A 17,571-nucleotide genomic window follows, 5' to 3' on the forward strand; every position below is an offset into this window, starting at 1 on the left:
GTGGGTAGGTATGGGTGACACATTTTCTCGTGGCCCCATTTCTGAATGTGTATCTGTTTCCCCCAGTGAAATCATACAGCTGCCTGTACTCAGACAGGGCCGCCCCCCAAGATAGGAATATGACTCCCCCAACCACTGTTGGAGGAAACGCCTGACGCACGCGAAGGGCTAGCTTGGGATTGATGAGCTTCAAGGCGTTCACGGTTGGCGAGGGTTGGGTGTCTCCCGGCCTGGCTAGTTTCTCAATCCATGGAAGCTGGTAACTCTGGAAGCACAACTGGCCAGAGTAGTTGTAGTTATGAGACCGTAACAGCCAGTGACCCCAAGAGGTACAGCTGTGGTCTTACGGACCCTGTGCTCCTATTCACGCCCAAGTGTAAAGCTGAGGGACGAAAGTATCACATAAGGAAAAAAGGCTATTTTATGCTACACGCAGCTGCATTTCTACATTTATTTAGAATCTTCCATTTTTCTGAGGAACCTACCTCTTTTCCTTCCACTTTCCCATTCATTTCTGTTTTTGTACTTCATATTTCTGTTCTTTATTTTTTTTAATATTTTTCGACTCTCTTCTCTGTAATATATTTGTGTATTGGTTTCCTGGGGCAGCTGTAACAAATTTCCACAAACTGGGGGGTTTAAAACAGGAATTCATCCATCCTCCCAGTCCTGGAGACCAGACGTCTGAGGTCGAGGTGTCCCAGGGCTGAGCTTCCCCCAGAGGCTCCAGGGAAGGCTCCTTCCCGCCTCTTCCAGCTTCTGGGGGCTCCAGGCGTCCCTGGGCTTGCGGCCACATCCCTCCCGTCTCTGCCTCCATCTTCACGGGGCTTCTCCTCTGTGTCTGGGTCTCTCCTCTTCTGTGTCTTATAAGGACCCTGTCATTGGATGTAGGGCCACCCTCATCCAGGAGGACCTCATCTCAGACCCTTCACTTCATCACATCTGCAAAAACTCTGTTTCCGTATAAGGTCCCATTTAAGGTAGTCGGGGTGAGGACATGGGTGTAACTTTGGAGGCCACCATTCCACCCATGATACCCTGTTTCTCTTTTAAAAAAACACGAGGAGTTGATTTGGAATCAACACGAGAATTATATTTGATCATTGAGATTTGCTGTCATCAGTCAGACCATCATCTGAAAACTCCCCTTTATATTTCTGTTGCTTATTCTACTGAATTAGAAGACCTCCTTCTAAAGAAACTAAATAGAGGTTATGCTTTCGAGTTGAAGGTCTTTGCCTTGAGCGCTCTGAGGAAGTATCAAAAGTATACCTTGTGCCCAGGGACATGTGGCTATCTAGTATATATTTAGTGGTTTACTTCTAGAGTTTCTTGGATTTTTCTTGGTCTTTGCAGTTGTAAGTATATTTTTTCTTTAGCTTATGTCACGTTTTTTTGTTTTTCTATTTCCAGATTTTAGAAAGGCTAGGTCTGTTAGTTTCTATAACTAGACTGTAGTCTTTAATTGTGGTAACAGTGCTGCAGATGATACATAAGTGTATGGCATGGCCTTGTGCCAGTACAGCTTTATTGACCAAAAGGGGCTGTGGGCCATCATTGGCCAACCCCTAGTGTAGATTTTTGTGCCTAAAATTGCAAACTGGAAACCAGCCTTGCTGTCACTCACCTCCCAAAGTAGGATGGAGGTGAATTCATTGACTGTGGAGATTCACATACTGGCTTCTATAAAGTTAGGAAGTACCTGAGCCAAAGAAATATGATACAGTGTAACCTATCCTCTTACATTTGGCCTGTGTACACTTAATTGAGCACCTACTGTGTGCTACACACTCCCGTATGCAGCAAGGATACAAAGAGGTCCACTCATGATCTAGTTGGGGAGACATTTTTAATGTCTCCCTAGTGACCTCATAGTTGGTCAGATGGTCTCATGGTCGTTGCCTTTTCTTTGCTGGCCCATCCTCTGTACTTGGGCTGCAGTGCTTCACGCTTGGCCTCTTGGAACCATCTCTTCGAAGCTGGTCTGGAGCCATCCATGGACTCCAGGATGCGAGGAGAGAGCTGCCGTGAAATAAATTCTGTCAGGCGGAAAGAGTCATCCTTAACAAAGCAGGGATGTTTTCCACAGTTGCTCGCCACTAAAAATAGATGTTTATGTTTCTAACAGGTTTCCTCCGTTTTTTGATGACAACGCATTTGGCATTTACCAAAAAATTCTTGCAGGCAAGATAGATTTCCCCAGGCATTTGGACTTCAGTGTCAAGTAAGTAAACCGTTTCCCTCCTCATTGGGTGTGTTTATTTTGAAAGCATCTAAGAAACCCCAGTTATGGCATCTGCCGAGCAGGGTACCATCCTGTGTTATTCCCTATGCTGGGCTGAAGCTGTTTTGACCGGTCATTTTTTCCACCAAAAGGGAAAAGGTTTTCATGACTCTGCTGGGATGAGACTTCACCTTTTAACGACTCTCAGCCCTATTTTATACCGTTTAAAATAAAGGACACTTACAATTAGCAAATAAAGGCATTTGTTATCGTATTTAATAAGAGAGCTGTTTTGTTACTTGACAAGAAGGGTGTCCTTCCTCCTAGCTAGACTTGCGGTTGGCCCAAGTGTTGATGGCTTTAGCAGAGTTTATCTTTTCTCTCCTGCTTAAATTATTTTCATTCTTAAAGTCCTTTTCTCCTGCTAGAATTTTGAGTTACGCCCTCGTTGTTTCAAGAACTTTTGCATTGCTTCTGTGTTAAACTTTGGGTGTGCATTTTTGTGGCAATGGGGGGAAAAGCCAAATTTTTTAAAAGATAAGCATGCTTTAGGTTTTCCAACGATTTTTCCAACGACCTCGCTCTGTGTGTCAGCTTTTAGCCATTTACACCGTTGTGAGTCCTAATTTATAGCTGTTTTACTGTATTTCCCAGATACGTTGATAGGTGCTTCAAACCTCTGCTGATCCCCAAATGGGGTTAATTGTGTTTAGTTGAGACCTAAATTTTTCTCTCTTTTTTGCTACATATTTTTAAAGTAACCTGTGGAAATTAAGTTCAGAGAAAACTTATTTCATGACAGTGATCAGCTGTGATCCTGGGGCCACTGGCTACATCTAGTTTTCTGGATGCATCTAGTTTTCTAGATCCTGGGGCCACTGGCTGCATCTAGTTTCTTAGTGATCAATGTACTTACCTTAAATAGAGATTCTCAGTATGAGTCAAGGATGGTGTTCTTCTTGGTTCGTGTGGGCTGGAGCTTGTGTCGTGTTTGACCCACCAGCTAGGTTTTAAAAGATTTTAGCCAGAAAAGGAGGCTCCAGTTAGACATAAATTATCCGGAAGGGAGACTTCTGTGTCATGAATGGTCTGACAGTAAGGTGACAAGGGGAATACAGCACTCAAAAGTCTATTGCTCTAGAAAGAAATGAAGAAATGTGGTCTAGGATTTCTCTCCCAGGCTTCAAATCCCATCACTGTTGAGTGACATTGTTTCGAATGGATGGCAAAACACTTTAAAAATTGAGTTATTGGGGGGGGTGAGGAAGGGCAGGGGGAGGGTATTAAGAGAAGACAAAATAAAGAGAAAAAAATAAAGTTGAGTTATAAATGTATCAACGATTGACCAATGATTTGATCAGATTAGCGCCTACTCACACCCATGGGCACTGCTAGGTGATAGCCCCTGTAGACTCCCTGGAATTCTCCTGGGTACACCTGGGGCTTGTAAATACCCGCTGCATGTTGGCGGGACCTGCCCGCGATGGGTATGACTTCGCTGTTGCCGTGGGTGCACGTGCTCCAAGCAAGATAAATATGAACTACCTCCTGTGTCCTCATAGTCTGCTTCTTTCTTTTGTAAACGTGTGATGGTCTTAGGCAACACAGAAGATCATCAGACTGCATCCCCTTGCTCTTTCAAGGAAGGACTTAAATTCTTCCAGGAGTTGTTTCCCCAAGAGAAGGGAAGGTCCATAAATCTTAGGTCAGGGCTTCCCTGGTGGCGCAGTGGTTGAGAGTCCGCCTGCCGATGCAGGTGACGCGGGTTCACGCCCCGGTCCGGGAAGATCCCACATGCCGTGGAGTGGCTGGGCCCGTGAGCCATGGCCATTGAGCCTGCGCGTCCGGAGCCTGTGCTCCGCAACGGGAGAGGCCACAACAGTGAGAGGCCCACATACCGCAAAAAAAAAAAAAAAAAACTTAGGTCATTTATTTGCTTATGTTACTATATGTATTTTTAATGGTTAAAATAGTAAATTTTATTTCTATTTTACCACAATTTTTAAAATCCATTTTGTTTTATTGAAGTATAGTTGATTCACAATATTGTGTTAGTTTCAAGTGTACAGCAAAGTGATTTGGTTATACATATACACATACATGTATATACATATGAATTCTTCTTCAGATTCTTTTCCATTATAGGTTATTACAAGATATTGAATATAATTCCCTATGCTATATAGTAGGTCCCTGTTTATCTATTTAATATATAGTAGTGTGTATCTGTTAATCCCAAACTCCTAATTTATCTCCCCCCACCCCCTTTCCCAATAAGTCTGTTTTCTATGTCTGTGAGTCTGTTTCTGTTTCATAGATAAGTTCACTTGTATCTTTTTTTTTTTTTTCTGGCCATGAGTGCAGCATGTAGGATCTTAGTTCCCCGACCAGGAATTGAACCCATGCCCCCTGCATTGGAAGTGCAGAGCCCTCACCACTGTAAGGGAAGTCCCTGTATCATTTTTTAGATGCCGCATACAATTGACATTATATGATATTTGTCTTTCTCTTCTGACTGACTTCACTTAGTATGATCACCTCTAGGTCCATCCACGTTACTGCAAATGGCACAATTTCATTCTTTTTTACACTCATGTTCATATATTGAGTACGTTTCCAACGTTTTGTGAACAAGAAGATGTCATAGAAAGAGAACACACCTAAGCATAATCTCCGTCTGGTCTCCTGCCAACTCCCCGTCTTTTTCTCATAGTTTACTTCCAGGAGAGGAGCAGCAGAGACTGTTCTGGAATCCTTAGGGTTAGGGTTAGGGTTAGGGAATGGGTACGGTTTAGGGTACAGGTTAGGGCATGACAATGGGTTAGGATACGTGTTAGGGTACGGGTACGTGTTAGTGTACGGGTTAGGATTAGGGTACAGGTTAGGGTAAGGGTTAGGGTTAGGGAACGGGTACGGTTTAGGGTACAGGTTACGGTATGACAACGGGTTAGGGTTAGGGTATGGGTTAGTGTTATTGTACGGGTTAGAATTAGGGTATGGGTTAGGGTTAGGGAACGGATACGGTTTAGTGTGTAGGTTAGGGTACGACAATGTGTTAGGGTTAGGGTACGTGTTAGGGTATGGGTATGTTAGTGTACGGGTTAGGATTAGGGTACAGGTTAGGGTAAGGGTTAGGGAATGGGTTAGGGAATTGGTACGGTTTAGGGTACAGGTTAGGGTATGACAACGGGTTAGGGTTAGGGTACATGTTAGGGTACGGGTTAGGGTAAGGGTACGGGTTAGGGTAAGGGTTAGGTTTAGGGTTAGGGAACGGATATGGTTTAGTGTACAGGTTAGGGTACGACAACGGGTTAGGGTTAGGGTACGTGTTAGGGCACGGGTTAGTGTTAGTGTACAGGTTAGGATTAGGGTACACGTTAGGGTAAGGGTTAGGGTTAGGGTTAGTGAATGGGTAAGGTTTAGGGTACAGGTGAGGGTACGGAAACGTGTTAGGGTTAGGGTACGTGTTAGGGTACAGGTACGTGTTAATGTATGGGTTAGGATTAGGGTACAGGTTAGGGTTAGGGCTAGGGCTAGGGTTAGGGTTAGTGTTAGGGCTCACGTATGCAGCTCCAGGCACTTCCTCTCACATCCCCAATGAGGGGGCTCAGCAAGGGCAGAAACCTGGGACCCTTTGCTGCCCTTAATGATGGCAGATCGTAGTTGAGTAAAATTTTACTTCTTCATGTTTTTGCCTAGATCTTCATGACCCTGAGGGTAGAATTTTGACTGAAGTTTTTCAGGTCCTTTGTGGGTTCCTACAACCTCAGCATTGGACCGTGTCAGCGTGTTGGCCTGGGCAAATGTCTCTTTGGATGAAGCTTAAGATTCCTTGCAGGAACATATATAATTGAAAAGGAAGTAAAAGCTTTGGGGCTTGGTGCCAACTTGGTAGAACTCATATTTATTTACAAGTGTTTCTCTGTGTCTGAAAGTGGCCGAGGAGAAGCCAGCTGGCACCCGGGGAGTCAGTAGGATTCAGAATTTCAGCCTCGGTGAATCAAGGGCTTGCCAGTGGACTCACAGCCATTCCAGGATGGAGGTGCCCACCTGTCACGTCTTGGATGCTTGCAGAGTTCCTGTGTGGCTTTGCCATATCGGGTGGCCCCTTTTCCTTTGCACCTTCTGCCTTCAGGATCGAGCTGTTTTGCAAAGATCTAATTTTATATATTAAATAAATCTTTGATTTTCTTGTGATCCTGGGACAGGCAGCTTTAAGGATATGCACTCATAGGGCTGAGGGTGCTGTAAATAATAGGGAAAAAGAAGAAAAAACACATGGATTTGGGGATGTTTTGGGAGTGTGGTGTTTGGTGACCTTGTTTTTTTGGTTTGTTTCTTTGGTATGTCAAAATAATGAAGGGGTGACTCACTAAGTATGGGAAAGTTACCTTCATTTCTCAGCACTCTTGTATCCTTCTGCCTTGCACAGGAGTAAATTTCCTCTGTTTTCGATGGACACATCAAAATCCTAGCCTTAAGGCTAAATCCTAGCCTTAGGTGAGCCAGTGTTCTTGGGTTTTCTCTTTGAGATGGGTTTGGGAAAACGTCTAGAAGGACTCCAGTTCTACTTAAGGATACACAGTGTTGGGAAACTCTGTGTTACAGTGATGCCTTGACGGAGTTGGACATCAGTAGGAACCTGGGAGATTTCACAGTCCACGTGTGAGGAACCCTGGGTCCCTGGTCCCTCATATTTATCACCTGACGCATCTGAGCCTCCTTAGCTGGTCCCACAGCACCCAGGGCGTAGCTGGAGCCTGGGTTTGTGCTACTCACCCCGGGGCATCGTTGGATTCAGGAAAGCTGAGATGCTTAAAGCTGAGTCGGGGGTTTTTGATTGTCCTGGAAAACATCCTTATATGCTTGAAGTCCCTGGGTATTATTATACACAATGTACTCAGCGTATTGGATACTTAAACACACACATTATACTTTTTACTTCCTTAACTGTTACTCTGAGAAGCTAGCCCATCTTCTGGAAGTCTTGAAAACCATCTCCAGTTTCCCATCATAATTGACCGTCCTGCTGTATTCTGATACTGCTTGCTATTTATTTATTTATTTTTAAACAAGATTATTTATTTAGTTCGTTAGTTATTTAATTTACTTTTGGCTGTGTTGGGTCTTAGTTGCGTCACGCAGGATCTTTGTTGAGGCATGCAGGAACTTTTCTTGCAGTGCGCGGGCTCTTCGTTGCAGCGTGCAGGCTTCTCTCTAGTTGTGGAGTGCAGATTTTCTCTTCTCTAGTTGTGGCGTGCAGGCTCCAGGGCGCGCGGGCTCTGTAGTTGTGGTGCGCGGGTTCCAAAGGGCGTAGGCTCTCTAGTTGAGGTGTGCAAGCCCAGTAGTTGTGTCACACAGGCTTAGTTGCTCCACGGCGTGTGGGATCTTAGTTCCCTGACCAGGGATCAATCCCGTGTCCCCTGCACTGGAAGGTGGATTCTTTACCACTGGACCACCAGGGAAGTCCCCCCGTCTGCTATTTAGAGGGAGGATCTAAGTGAACCAGCACACACGAAAGGGATCCAATGAGTTTACGTGCTTACGGGAAGGCAAGGATGGCCAGACAAGAATCCCACAAATAAGCAGACCCGCAGGGCAAAGCAAGACCATCGATTTTGGTAAAAGTGCATGTCTTGTAGTCGGTGGGGATAGCCTGACTCGTATGTTTGAAATGAAGCCTCACCATCCCCAGGGCAGGCGCATTTTCTCTTGCTCCGGCTCCAGCTCAACGGCTATTCTTCTCTACAATGATTTAATCAACCTCTTCCCCTTAGCTAGGTCCCTCTCGCAACTCTACGCCACAGAAATTATTTAGGAACAGATAATGGTTAGAAAGAAGCGTCAGAGAGCGTTCAGCCAGCGTGAACCATCGCACCAGTGTCCACGTTGCACGGTGTGGATTTTACTGCTGTTGACCTGCTGTGTTTGCATGGGTCCGTATCAACATGGCTGTGTTTTTATCTCCGTCTCCCACACAGAGACCTCATTAAGAAATTGCTCGTTGTCGACAGAACAAGGAGACTGGGAAACATGAAGGTGAGCGTTTCCGTCCGTATGTGTTAAGTGGTGTTCGTTATAAGTGCCTGTCATTTGACGTCACACACTTCAGCAAAGGCAGGCAGACCATTCATATTCAGTCCTTGGTCCAATTCCAAATCTGGGTTTCTGGGGCATGCGGAATCAACCTAGGTCTATACCCCATCTCCTTGTCTCTCCAAAGGAGCCAGTGACTCAACAGTGATCTGGAGGTTACGAATCATGACTTTACTTACTTTTATATTTTTAAACAACATTGTTGAGGTATAATTCACATACCATCCGGTTTACCCGTTGAAAGTGGACAGTCCGATGGCTTGTAATGTCTTTGCAAAATTGTGCAACCATCACCACAGTTCTAAAGAACAGGCTTATCCCTTCCAAAAGAAACCCATACCCTGTATCCTGTAGCTATGACCTCTCTATCCTTCTATCTGTCCTGGTGGTAGGCAACCACTAGGCTACTTTCTGTGTCTGTAGATTGCCCTATTCTGAACTTCCATGGAAATGGAATCATACAAGACATGACCTTTTGTGTCTGGCTTCTCTCACTGAGCATCCTGTGTTCAGGGTCCATCCACGTTGTAGCCTGTGTCAGAGCTTCACTCCTTTTCATGGCGGAGTCATATTCCACTGTGTGGTTGGCCCCCATGCTGTTTGTCCATCCATCCATCCATCCATGGACACGTGGGCTGTTTCCACTTTTTGGCTGTTACGAATAGTGCTGCTACAAACGTGCATGTGCGGGTTTCTGTGTGAATTCATCATCATTTGAGAAGTTGTACACCGTGTGTGATTTTGTCAGACTTTTCATCTGGAGGGAAATATATGTAAGGAGCTGACTTGTATAAACTATGATATTATATATGCCTGTCTTGGTTCTGTTATGGCACTGCTGAATTTGAGACAAACCAGGGACATCTTTTAGCTCTTTCTAGCTCTAGATGTCTGTGGATAAACTTAAACGTGGACCAGTGCATTGACCCTGTCAGTTGCAGTCTTGAGGGACAAAGTAGACCTGTGTGAGACTTGAACCCTGCAGATCTCTTGGGGCCCTCTGTTTATGTGGGTGTGTCCATTTCCTGGGGCGGCTGTATCAAAGGACCGCAAACCGTGAGCTTAAAACCACAGGCATCCATCCTACCCCCAGTCCTGGAGACCGGACGTCTGAGGTCGAGGTGTCCCAGGGCCGCGCTCCCTCCAGAGGCTCCTGGGGAGGGTCCTTCCCACCTCTTCCAGCTTCTGGGGGCTCCAGGCGTCCCTGGGCTTGTGGCTGCCTCCCTCCCGTCTCTGCCTCTGTCTTCCCGGGGCTTCTCCTCTGTGTCTGGGTCTCTCCTCTTCTGTCTCTTATAAGGACCCTGTCCTTGCATTTAGGGTCCACCCCAGTGACTTCATCTTGACTTGTTTACAGCTACAGAAGCCTTGTTTCCAAATAAAGGTACATTCACAGGTGCTGAGGGTTAGGACCTCAACATGTCCTTTCGTGGGGAGCACAGTTCAGTACCTAACTAGTTAAATTGGTTGGCTAGTTCAGGCTGCTCGTGCAGATGGGCTCATGTGTTCATCTCCTTAAGGAGGGAAGTGAACGCTAAGTGGTTGGATGTCACTGGTGAAGGGAACACATCTGTGAAACAGGATGGTTGTCCATCCAGTAGCAGGCTGCTTTTCTCCTCCTGGCGCTCCTTCATTTGGAGTGTTTCTCTTTTTATTTCCAAACCAGACCATTGTGTTTAACTCCTTCTTCCTCTGTGGACACTGCTGTGTCCTCCACACCTGCAAAGTTTCTAGCACTTACTTTCTCTCTTCACTTCTTTGTCTATTTGTTGTATCTGTCTGTCTGTCATCTATGTCTATCTATATGTCTGTCATATTCCATCATCTGTCTACCTATATATCCATCATCTATCTAGATATCTATCTCTCCATTATCTATCAATTTATCTATCATCTATCTGCCTATGTATCTATCACCTATCATCTGTCTGTTATCTTCCATCATCTGTCTATCATCTATCTGTCTTTTATCTATTGAACACCCATCTACCTAACTTGCATCTATCATCTATAAATGTATCTATCTAAATAGCTCATCATCTGTCCCCTACAATCATCTATATCTATCTCTCTGTCATCTATCTAGATATCACAGTACCTTAGTATCCATACTGAGTTTGAACTTTTAGGGAGTAAACCTTCAGTCTTATGTACCTTCTCTCAGCATCGCTCAAGGTAACACTCGTCAGATGTCATTGTTTGACGTATATATGGATGGAAAGAAACAGGAAAAGGAAAAGAGTTTTCAAAATAATAGGACTGGAAAAAAGTAGAGAACATTGACGTCCCCATCTCCTTCCTTTTGGAGATAACAGTTACAGAGAATTTTCTTTTTTGTGGGTAAATCATTTAAAACTTTAAAAAATATGAACGGATACACGTTTTAAAAAGTTAACTTCAGATGTACTGGCTCCTGTGTCACAGACTTCACATGTTTCTGTCTTATAACTTCACACATTGAATCGATTAAAAAGTTGCTACAAGTGTCGTAAAAAAGGAGAAAAAGGGTGCAGCTGAAGGCTGAGAACTTGGAAGGGATTTTCAGAGGTCCTGGTGTTGGTGGTGTCTCCTGTCCAGCTATTGACACCACAGCTGAGGATGAACTAGACAGACCTTAGTACACATTGGTTTTTGTGTTTTGTTTTTTAAAAAAATTTTTTGGAATAGAGTTGATTTACAGTATTGTGTTAGTTTCAGTTGTACGGCAAAGTGAGTACATATACACGTATCCCCTCTTTTTTAGATTCTATTCCCATATAGGTTATTACGGAGTATAGAGTAGCGTTCCCTGTGCTATACACATTGTTAAATGAGAGGCAACGTTGGGTAGTTGTTCAAATCTCTGAAGTTTGACATCCTCAGTTTGAGTTATAGACTTACTCGCTGGGCAGTACAGAGCAAATGACATCATTTAATGAATCTCAGTTTATACGTTTCTAAAATGAGCGTCATTTCACCTGAGGAAACTGTCAAGATGAAAACAGGTGTCAAACTCAGACCCGACCGTGTGTCAAGTCTAACTTTATGTCAAGAGGCTGAACCATAATTAGACTTCGGTCTTTGTGGTCCAGAGCAGTATACACGTGAACCTCGTGACTGGATTTCTTTCTACGCTGAAAGAAAGCAAATGAAACTCACATGCCTTCATCTGTAGTTTTCCCTAATAGCTCACACTCTGGGGACAGTGATTCAAAACATAGCAAACTCTAGTGTTTTCTCTGTAGGGAAGCATGTAGAGATTCTTTGGGAATATTTTCTTGCCTAGCCTGTCAACCTTCTGTTCACTGATGATGCATGTTTCTTTTGAAGAATGGAGCGGAAGATGTGAAACGGCATCGGTGGTTCCGGACCGTGGACTGGGAGGCTGTCCCAGGAAGGAAACTGAAGGTACAACATATTTAAATGGGCAGTTCGTACCTGGGCAGCCTGGCGCTCTCCTGAGCGCTCATTTACTTAGCATGGACACATAATGAATTGATTTGATACGAGCGACCATCCCAAATCGTTAATAAGCCAAGTTCCCAATTCAGGGGAGAGCTCAGCTAAAGAGTCACCTCATGGGGGGTTAAGACCCCAGCGTTTTTTTTTTTTTTTTTTTTCTCTGTATGCGGGCCTCTCTCTGTTGTGGCCTCTCCCACTGCGGAGCACAGGCTCCGGACGCTCAGGCTCAGCGGCCGTGGCTCACGGGCCCAGCCGCTCTGCGGCATGTGGGATCCTCCCGGACCGGGGCACGAACCCGCGTCCCCTGCATCGGCAGGCGGACTCTCAACCACTGCGCCACCAGGAAAGCCCTCATCTTTCTTTGAACTGAATATGTTATTGATGGGTATCCTCAACAGCAGTGTTTCCAACGTTGCACTTGGGCGCCAGTGGAGAGACGTAAAAAATGCTAATGCCTGGCCCCCAGCCCAGACTCTAGGGGTGGAGCTGGTATTCCTTTTGTTCAAGGTTTTAACTTTTATGTATTTTATTCTATTACACTGACTTACAAAATTGCTTAGGTAATATATTCGCATTGTTCAAAACCCAAATCAATATTAATATGTATACATGGCCAGGTTGTCCCCTCCCAGCTGGCTATAGGTAACCACTTTTATTAGATTCTTCTGTGTATCCTTTAAAAGTTTCTTTACGTTAATGTAAACCCAGGTGGATACACATATTCTTATTTTCTCCCTTTTTAAAAAAAAGTATTTGTTTTTATTTATTTATTTATTTGGCTGTGTCGGGTCTTTAGTTGTGGCACGCAGGCTCTCTAGTTGTGGTGCGAGGGCTCCAGAGCGCTCGGGCTCAGTAGTTGTGGCACGCAGGCTCTAGAGCACGCGGGCTTAGTTGCCCCGCGGCACGTGGGATCTTAGTTCCCTGACCAGGGCTCGAACCCATGTCCCCTGCATTGGAAGGCAGATAGTCACTTGCAATACCTTAATTTCAAGCTTTTCCTGTTCATAAACAAAGAAAAGCAGCTCTGTTGTTTTCCAGTTCTTTTTACATTTTCACATAAAGCTGTAGACATAGAGGGATGTATGGGTAGACCTCAGAGATACTGTAAGCTTGGTTCCAGAGCAGCACAATAAAGTAAGTCACACTAATTTTTTGGTTTCACAGCACATATAAAAGTTATGTATAGGGAATTCCCTCGTGGTCCAGTGGTTCGGACTCTGCTTTCACTACCAAGGGTAGGGTTCGATCCCTGGTCCGGGAGCTAAGATTCCCGCAAACCAAGGCGTGGCCAAAAATTAAAAAAAAAGAAGAAGAAGAAAAAATTAAGTTATGTTACAATATATACTATCCTGTAGTCTATTAAGCATACAGTCACACTATGTCTAAAAAAAGTGTCCATACCTTAACTCAAAAGCACAAAACAAAACAAAAAAAAACAAAATTTCAGTAGTAACATCAAAGATCACTGGTCACAGATGAACATAACAAATATAATCATAGTGGAAAAGTTTGATCTGTGAGAATTGTCAAAATGTGACACAGACACGAAGTGAGCCAGTGTGGTGGGAAAAAGGATCCCAATAGACTTGCTCAGGGTAGGGTTGCTGCAAAGCTTCCATTTGTAAAAAACACAGTCTGTGCAAAGCGCAATAATGTGCACTGAGCGTAGTAACATCCTGGCGCGCACTGTTCGTCTGTAACACGGTGTTGTGTCTTGTTTATCCCCCAGCCTCCCATCGTGCCCAAAGTGGGCAGCGAGGGTGACACCTCCAACTTCGAAGCTTATCCCGAGAACGACTGGAACATGGCCCCTCCGGTGTCACAGAAAGATCTGGAAGTCTTCAAGAATTTCTGAGCATGGGCTCCCCACCTGGAAGGTATATCTTTTTTTTTTCTTTAATATCAAGGCATCTCTTATTTCATTCATTAATTTTATCAGTTGAATTCTGTTTCTTTCTTTCTTTCTTTCTTTTAACATATACATGTATCTATTCTCTTTTCAAATTCTTTTCCCATTTAGGCTGTTACATAATATTGTGCCCAGTTCCCTGTGCTGTACATTAGGTCCTTGTTGGTTGAACTTATTTACAAAACAGAAACAGATTCGCAGACTCAGAGAACAAACTTATGGTTACGAGGCGGGGAGGGTCGGGGGGAGGGGGGAGGGATATATTGGGAGTTCGGATTGATACGTACACACTGCTGTATTTAAAATGGGTAACCGACAAGGTGTATCTTTATTTTTAGTAGTTAAAAATCAGCGAGGGGGCTTCCCTGGTGGCGCAGTGGTTGAGAGTCCGCCTGCCGATGCAGGGGACACGGGTTCGTGCCCCGGTCTGGGAAGATCCCACATGCCGCGGAGCGGCTGGGCCCGTGAGCCATGGCCGCTGAGCCTGCGCGTCCGGAGCCTGTGCTTCGCAACGGGAGAGGCCACAGCAGTGAGAGGCCTGCGTACCGCAAAAAAAGAAAAAAAAATCAGCGAGGTTGACAGAACGTCACGTGCAGGAGGTCTTGCATAGACCGAATGGGGCTTCTCTCCCCACTTCGGGCACGAGCGTTGGAGCAGAACCAGCCAGAGCCCTTTCCAGGGCAGCAGAAGAAACAGCCGGTGTGTGTGGGCCGCACGGCCAGAGCCCAGCCTCACCAGCAGGATCTCACTCCCTGGACCGACCTGCCGCGGCAGCGTCTGCACCAATAAATACGGCTCCTAGGAGACCGGTGCGCCTACACATTTAAGAAGCATATCTCTTGTGGCTCCTTCCTGGAATCCCCGAGGTCCAGACCACAATACTTCCCAAGTATTTTCAGAAGGGCTCTTGGGTCTCTTTTTGTTAGAAAGGAATCATCTGAGAACACCTCGTAGAAAATTTGCTCAAGTTAATTTGAGATTTAAAAGAAATGATTTTGAGTCTCTTACTTCTACGAACCTTTGAAGGTCTATGACTCTCTGACTTTGAAGGTCTAGTTTATTTAGTTAGTTATTGAGTTAGTTTAATTGCCTTTTATTTTTCTCCCCGGTATCTAGGGGTTGGTTTTTATTTTTTTAATTTTTATTTTTTATTGAAGTATAGTTGATTTGCAATATTGTGTTAGTTTCAGGTGTAGCGAAGTGATTCCGTTGTATATATGTATATATATTTTTCAGATTGTTTTCCATTGTAGGTTTTCGCAATACATTGAGTAGAGTTCTCTGTGCTGTACAGTAGGTCCTTGTTGTTTATCTATTTTATACATTAGTAATGTGAATCTGTTCATCCCGAACTCCTAACATATTCCCTCCCCATTTTTCCCCTTTGGTAACCATAAGTTTGTTTTCTGTGTCTGTGAGTCTGTTTCCGTTTTGTAAATAAGTTCATTTGTATCATTTTTTTTCTAGCTTTATAGTGGAATTATTTTTAATAATTTGGCCAATGGCAGGGGCAGTATTTGATGACATTCTTGATGAACCTTTGGAAGTCAGGAGATCATTTCATGATCACATTGCTTTCTGTTTATTCAACCAGCTTGCATTTTGCTTCTTCTAAAAGCCAGACACATTCATATTTGAATCTATCTCAGTAATTTTACTGGCTGGTATTTTCCGCTGAGCGATTAGGTGTGATGATTCTATGCGAAAAGATATTCTTTAATGAAGCGAAATCTAATACCATAGGTGAGACCCAAGTTCAGCTTCATTACAGGATTCCGGAGCTATGTTCTGGAGCTATGTGACTGAATCGTGCATCTTTGTGTGGATTCCTGCTTTTCAGCAGGTGGAGATGGATGTTAAGACAGCTGGCAGGGGACCTCTCACCTCTCTGTGCCTTGTAGTTTTCTTCATCATAAAATGTTTTTTCTGGTTGTATAATCCTACAGCAAAGCACGTTGAAACTAGGATCTGTTTTTTGTTGTTGTTGTTGTTTTTGTTTTTGTTTTGTGCGGTACACGGGCGTCTCACTGCTGTGGCCTCTCCCGTGCTGGAGCACAGGCTCCGGACGCGCAGGCTTAGCGGCCATGGCTCACGGGCCCAGCCACTCCGCGGCATGTGGGATCTTCCCGGACCGGGCCACGAACCTGCGTCCCCTGCACTGGCAGGCCGACTCTCAACTGCTGCGCCACCAGGGAAGCCCTAGGATCTGTTTTTGCCTGAGTGATGAATCTCCCTTCTCATCGTGTGTGAGGAGGGGCTAGTTCTGTGGATGTCAACACCATAGAACATTAAAAACCCACCTTTCAAATACTGTTCCATTTCTCTTACTAGGCATCTTCTCTCCTTAGAATTCAGGCTTGTGGGTCTTTGCAGTAAGAATTCCAAAGGAAGGTTTGGTTTCTTTCCTGCTATTATCGTTGTTGTTGTTCTTAGGATGACAAACTTTACCCAGGTGTTTAAAAACTAACAAAATCCTTTGTCTAATTTCATGCCAGAAACAGGGTGATTTGAGCCTGCCTAGGACAGATGGCTGCCCCCAGGCAGACCTGAAGAAACATCTTCTTAATGGGATAAGGACTTTTCCACATATATATACACCCGGATGTATATAAAGAGATTGCAGAGCCATTGACATTCGTGGACCTAGAATTATTTAAGCAACTGGAAATCGACTGCACAGTAGGACATTTTGAAAAATTGTTTGGTTGTAGATTTTATCTTCTTTTTGGGCTTGTGTTCCTACTGGGATATCCTGGGGGTTTTTTTCTCGTAGACTTTATAAGTGTGAGCTGAACTTGTTCAGATACAACCACAAATTGTGTGTGTGTGCGCCTGTGCGTGTGTGTGTGTGTATAAAAAGGACGGTGTGCCTGGAGCAGGGAAATTGTGCAGTGAAGTAAATGTTCCTACTTTCCAGAGCCTATGGTGTTTATGTTTCAGATTTTTTTTCAAGAATCTATCCTCTTGGGGACAAATTTTAAAAGTATGATATGTGCATTTTTATCATCTTATATGCATTTTATGGTTATATGTGAAGAAAATATCATACGACGGTCTATATCCAGTATCTTCAATGCTTTGTGTCTGGTAGCCTTGGGTCATGAATCCAGGACGACAGGGAGGGAGATGTGGCTTTGAACTTTAGTGCAAGAGTAGCCATTGACCATGAATGTTATTCAAGGAATTTTCTCTATTGCATTAAAAAATTTCATACTCTGTAGGGGGATGGCTATCTATTAATATTCCAGGTTAAATCCGTGGACCATAATGCATCTCCCAAAGCAAACTAGTAGCTTTCTATATTGGCTCAGTGAACTTACGCAAATGTTTTCTTTTCCCTTTGGTTTTAGGAAAAGTAAGAAACAAAATGGGTACGATGGAAGTGTTTGAACCTCCCTCGTTTCTGCTTAGTTTTACTTCTTGTCAATGTTCAGTCCATCTGGTTTCATAGACCTGGTTGGCTTCTGCAGAATAACCATTGGATGAGATTCGTTTCTCTTTGGACTTGATGGTGAGGGTCCCCTGAGGAGTGCTGTGCTGTGCCTTCCCCTTAGCACTGATCATGAAAACCAAGTGTTGAGTGAGTCGCCATGAGTGTGTTGCTGTTTAAATATGGGTCTTCGCAGAAGCAGTGCCTGGGCAGAGGTCCTTGGTGTCTGTCTGGTCCCTCATGCATTTCCTTCTCTACTCTCTGCTTCTGCTTTCTGATTCTAAATTTTGCTGTGAAAATCTAAAGGCGCCGCCCATATTCTGTTGGCTGTGAGTCAGCTGGAAACACAGCATTGCTCAAACCTGTTATGTATCCCATCATACGGCTCAACCACGGCCTTCTCCATGGAGGTCTGGGCATTTAAGATGTAGGTTCCAGAGCCTCCAGTGGCTGCAGGAATGCACCCAATAGATC

The 17,571-nt window shown here is 44.3% G+C and overlaps 1 protein-coding gene across 1 annotated transcript in view; it reads left to right on the plus strand.

Moving 5' to 3' along the window:
• LOC308609629 (cAMP-dependent protein kinase catalytic subunit PRKX) overlaps window positions 1–16,295 on the plus strand; it is an 83,871-nt gene extending 67,576 nt beyond the window's left edge. The window contains exons 5-9 of the mRNA XM_081223365.1: window positions 2,129–2,224; window positions 8,206–8,263; window positions 11,627–11,704; window positions 13,488–13,635; window positions 16,163–16,295. Of these exons, the coding sequence (XP_081079491.1) occupies window positions 2,129–2,224; window positions 8,206–8,263; window positions 11,627–11,704; window positions 13,488–13,613 (358 nt within the window). The 3' untranslated portion in view covers window positions 13,614–13,635; window positions 16,163–16,295. The remainder of the gene's footprint in view (window positions 1–2,128; window positions 2,225–8,205; window positions 8,264–11,626; window positions 11,705–13,487; window positions 13,636–16,162) is intronic.
• The last annotated feature ends 1,276 nt before the right edge of the window (window positions 16,296–17,571 follow it).

This window comes from Mesoplodon bidens (assembly GCF_964165515.1).
Source record: "Mesoplodon bidens genome assembly, chromosome: Y".
NCBI classification, from domain to species: Eukaryota; Metazoa; Chordata; class Mammalia; order Artiodactyla; family Ziphiidae; genus Mesoplodon; species Mesoplodon bidens.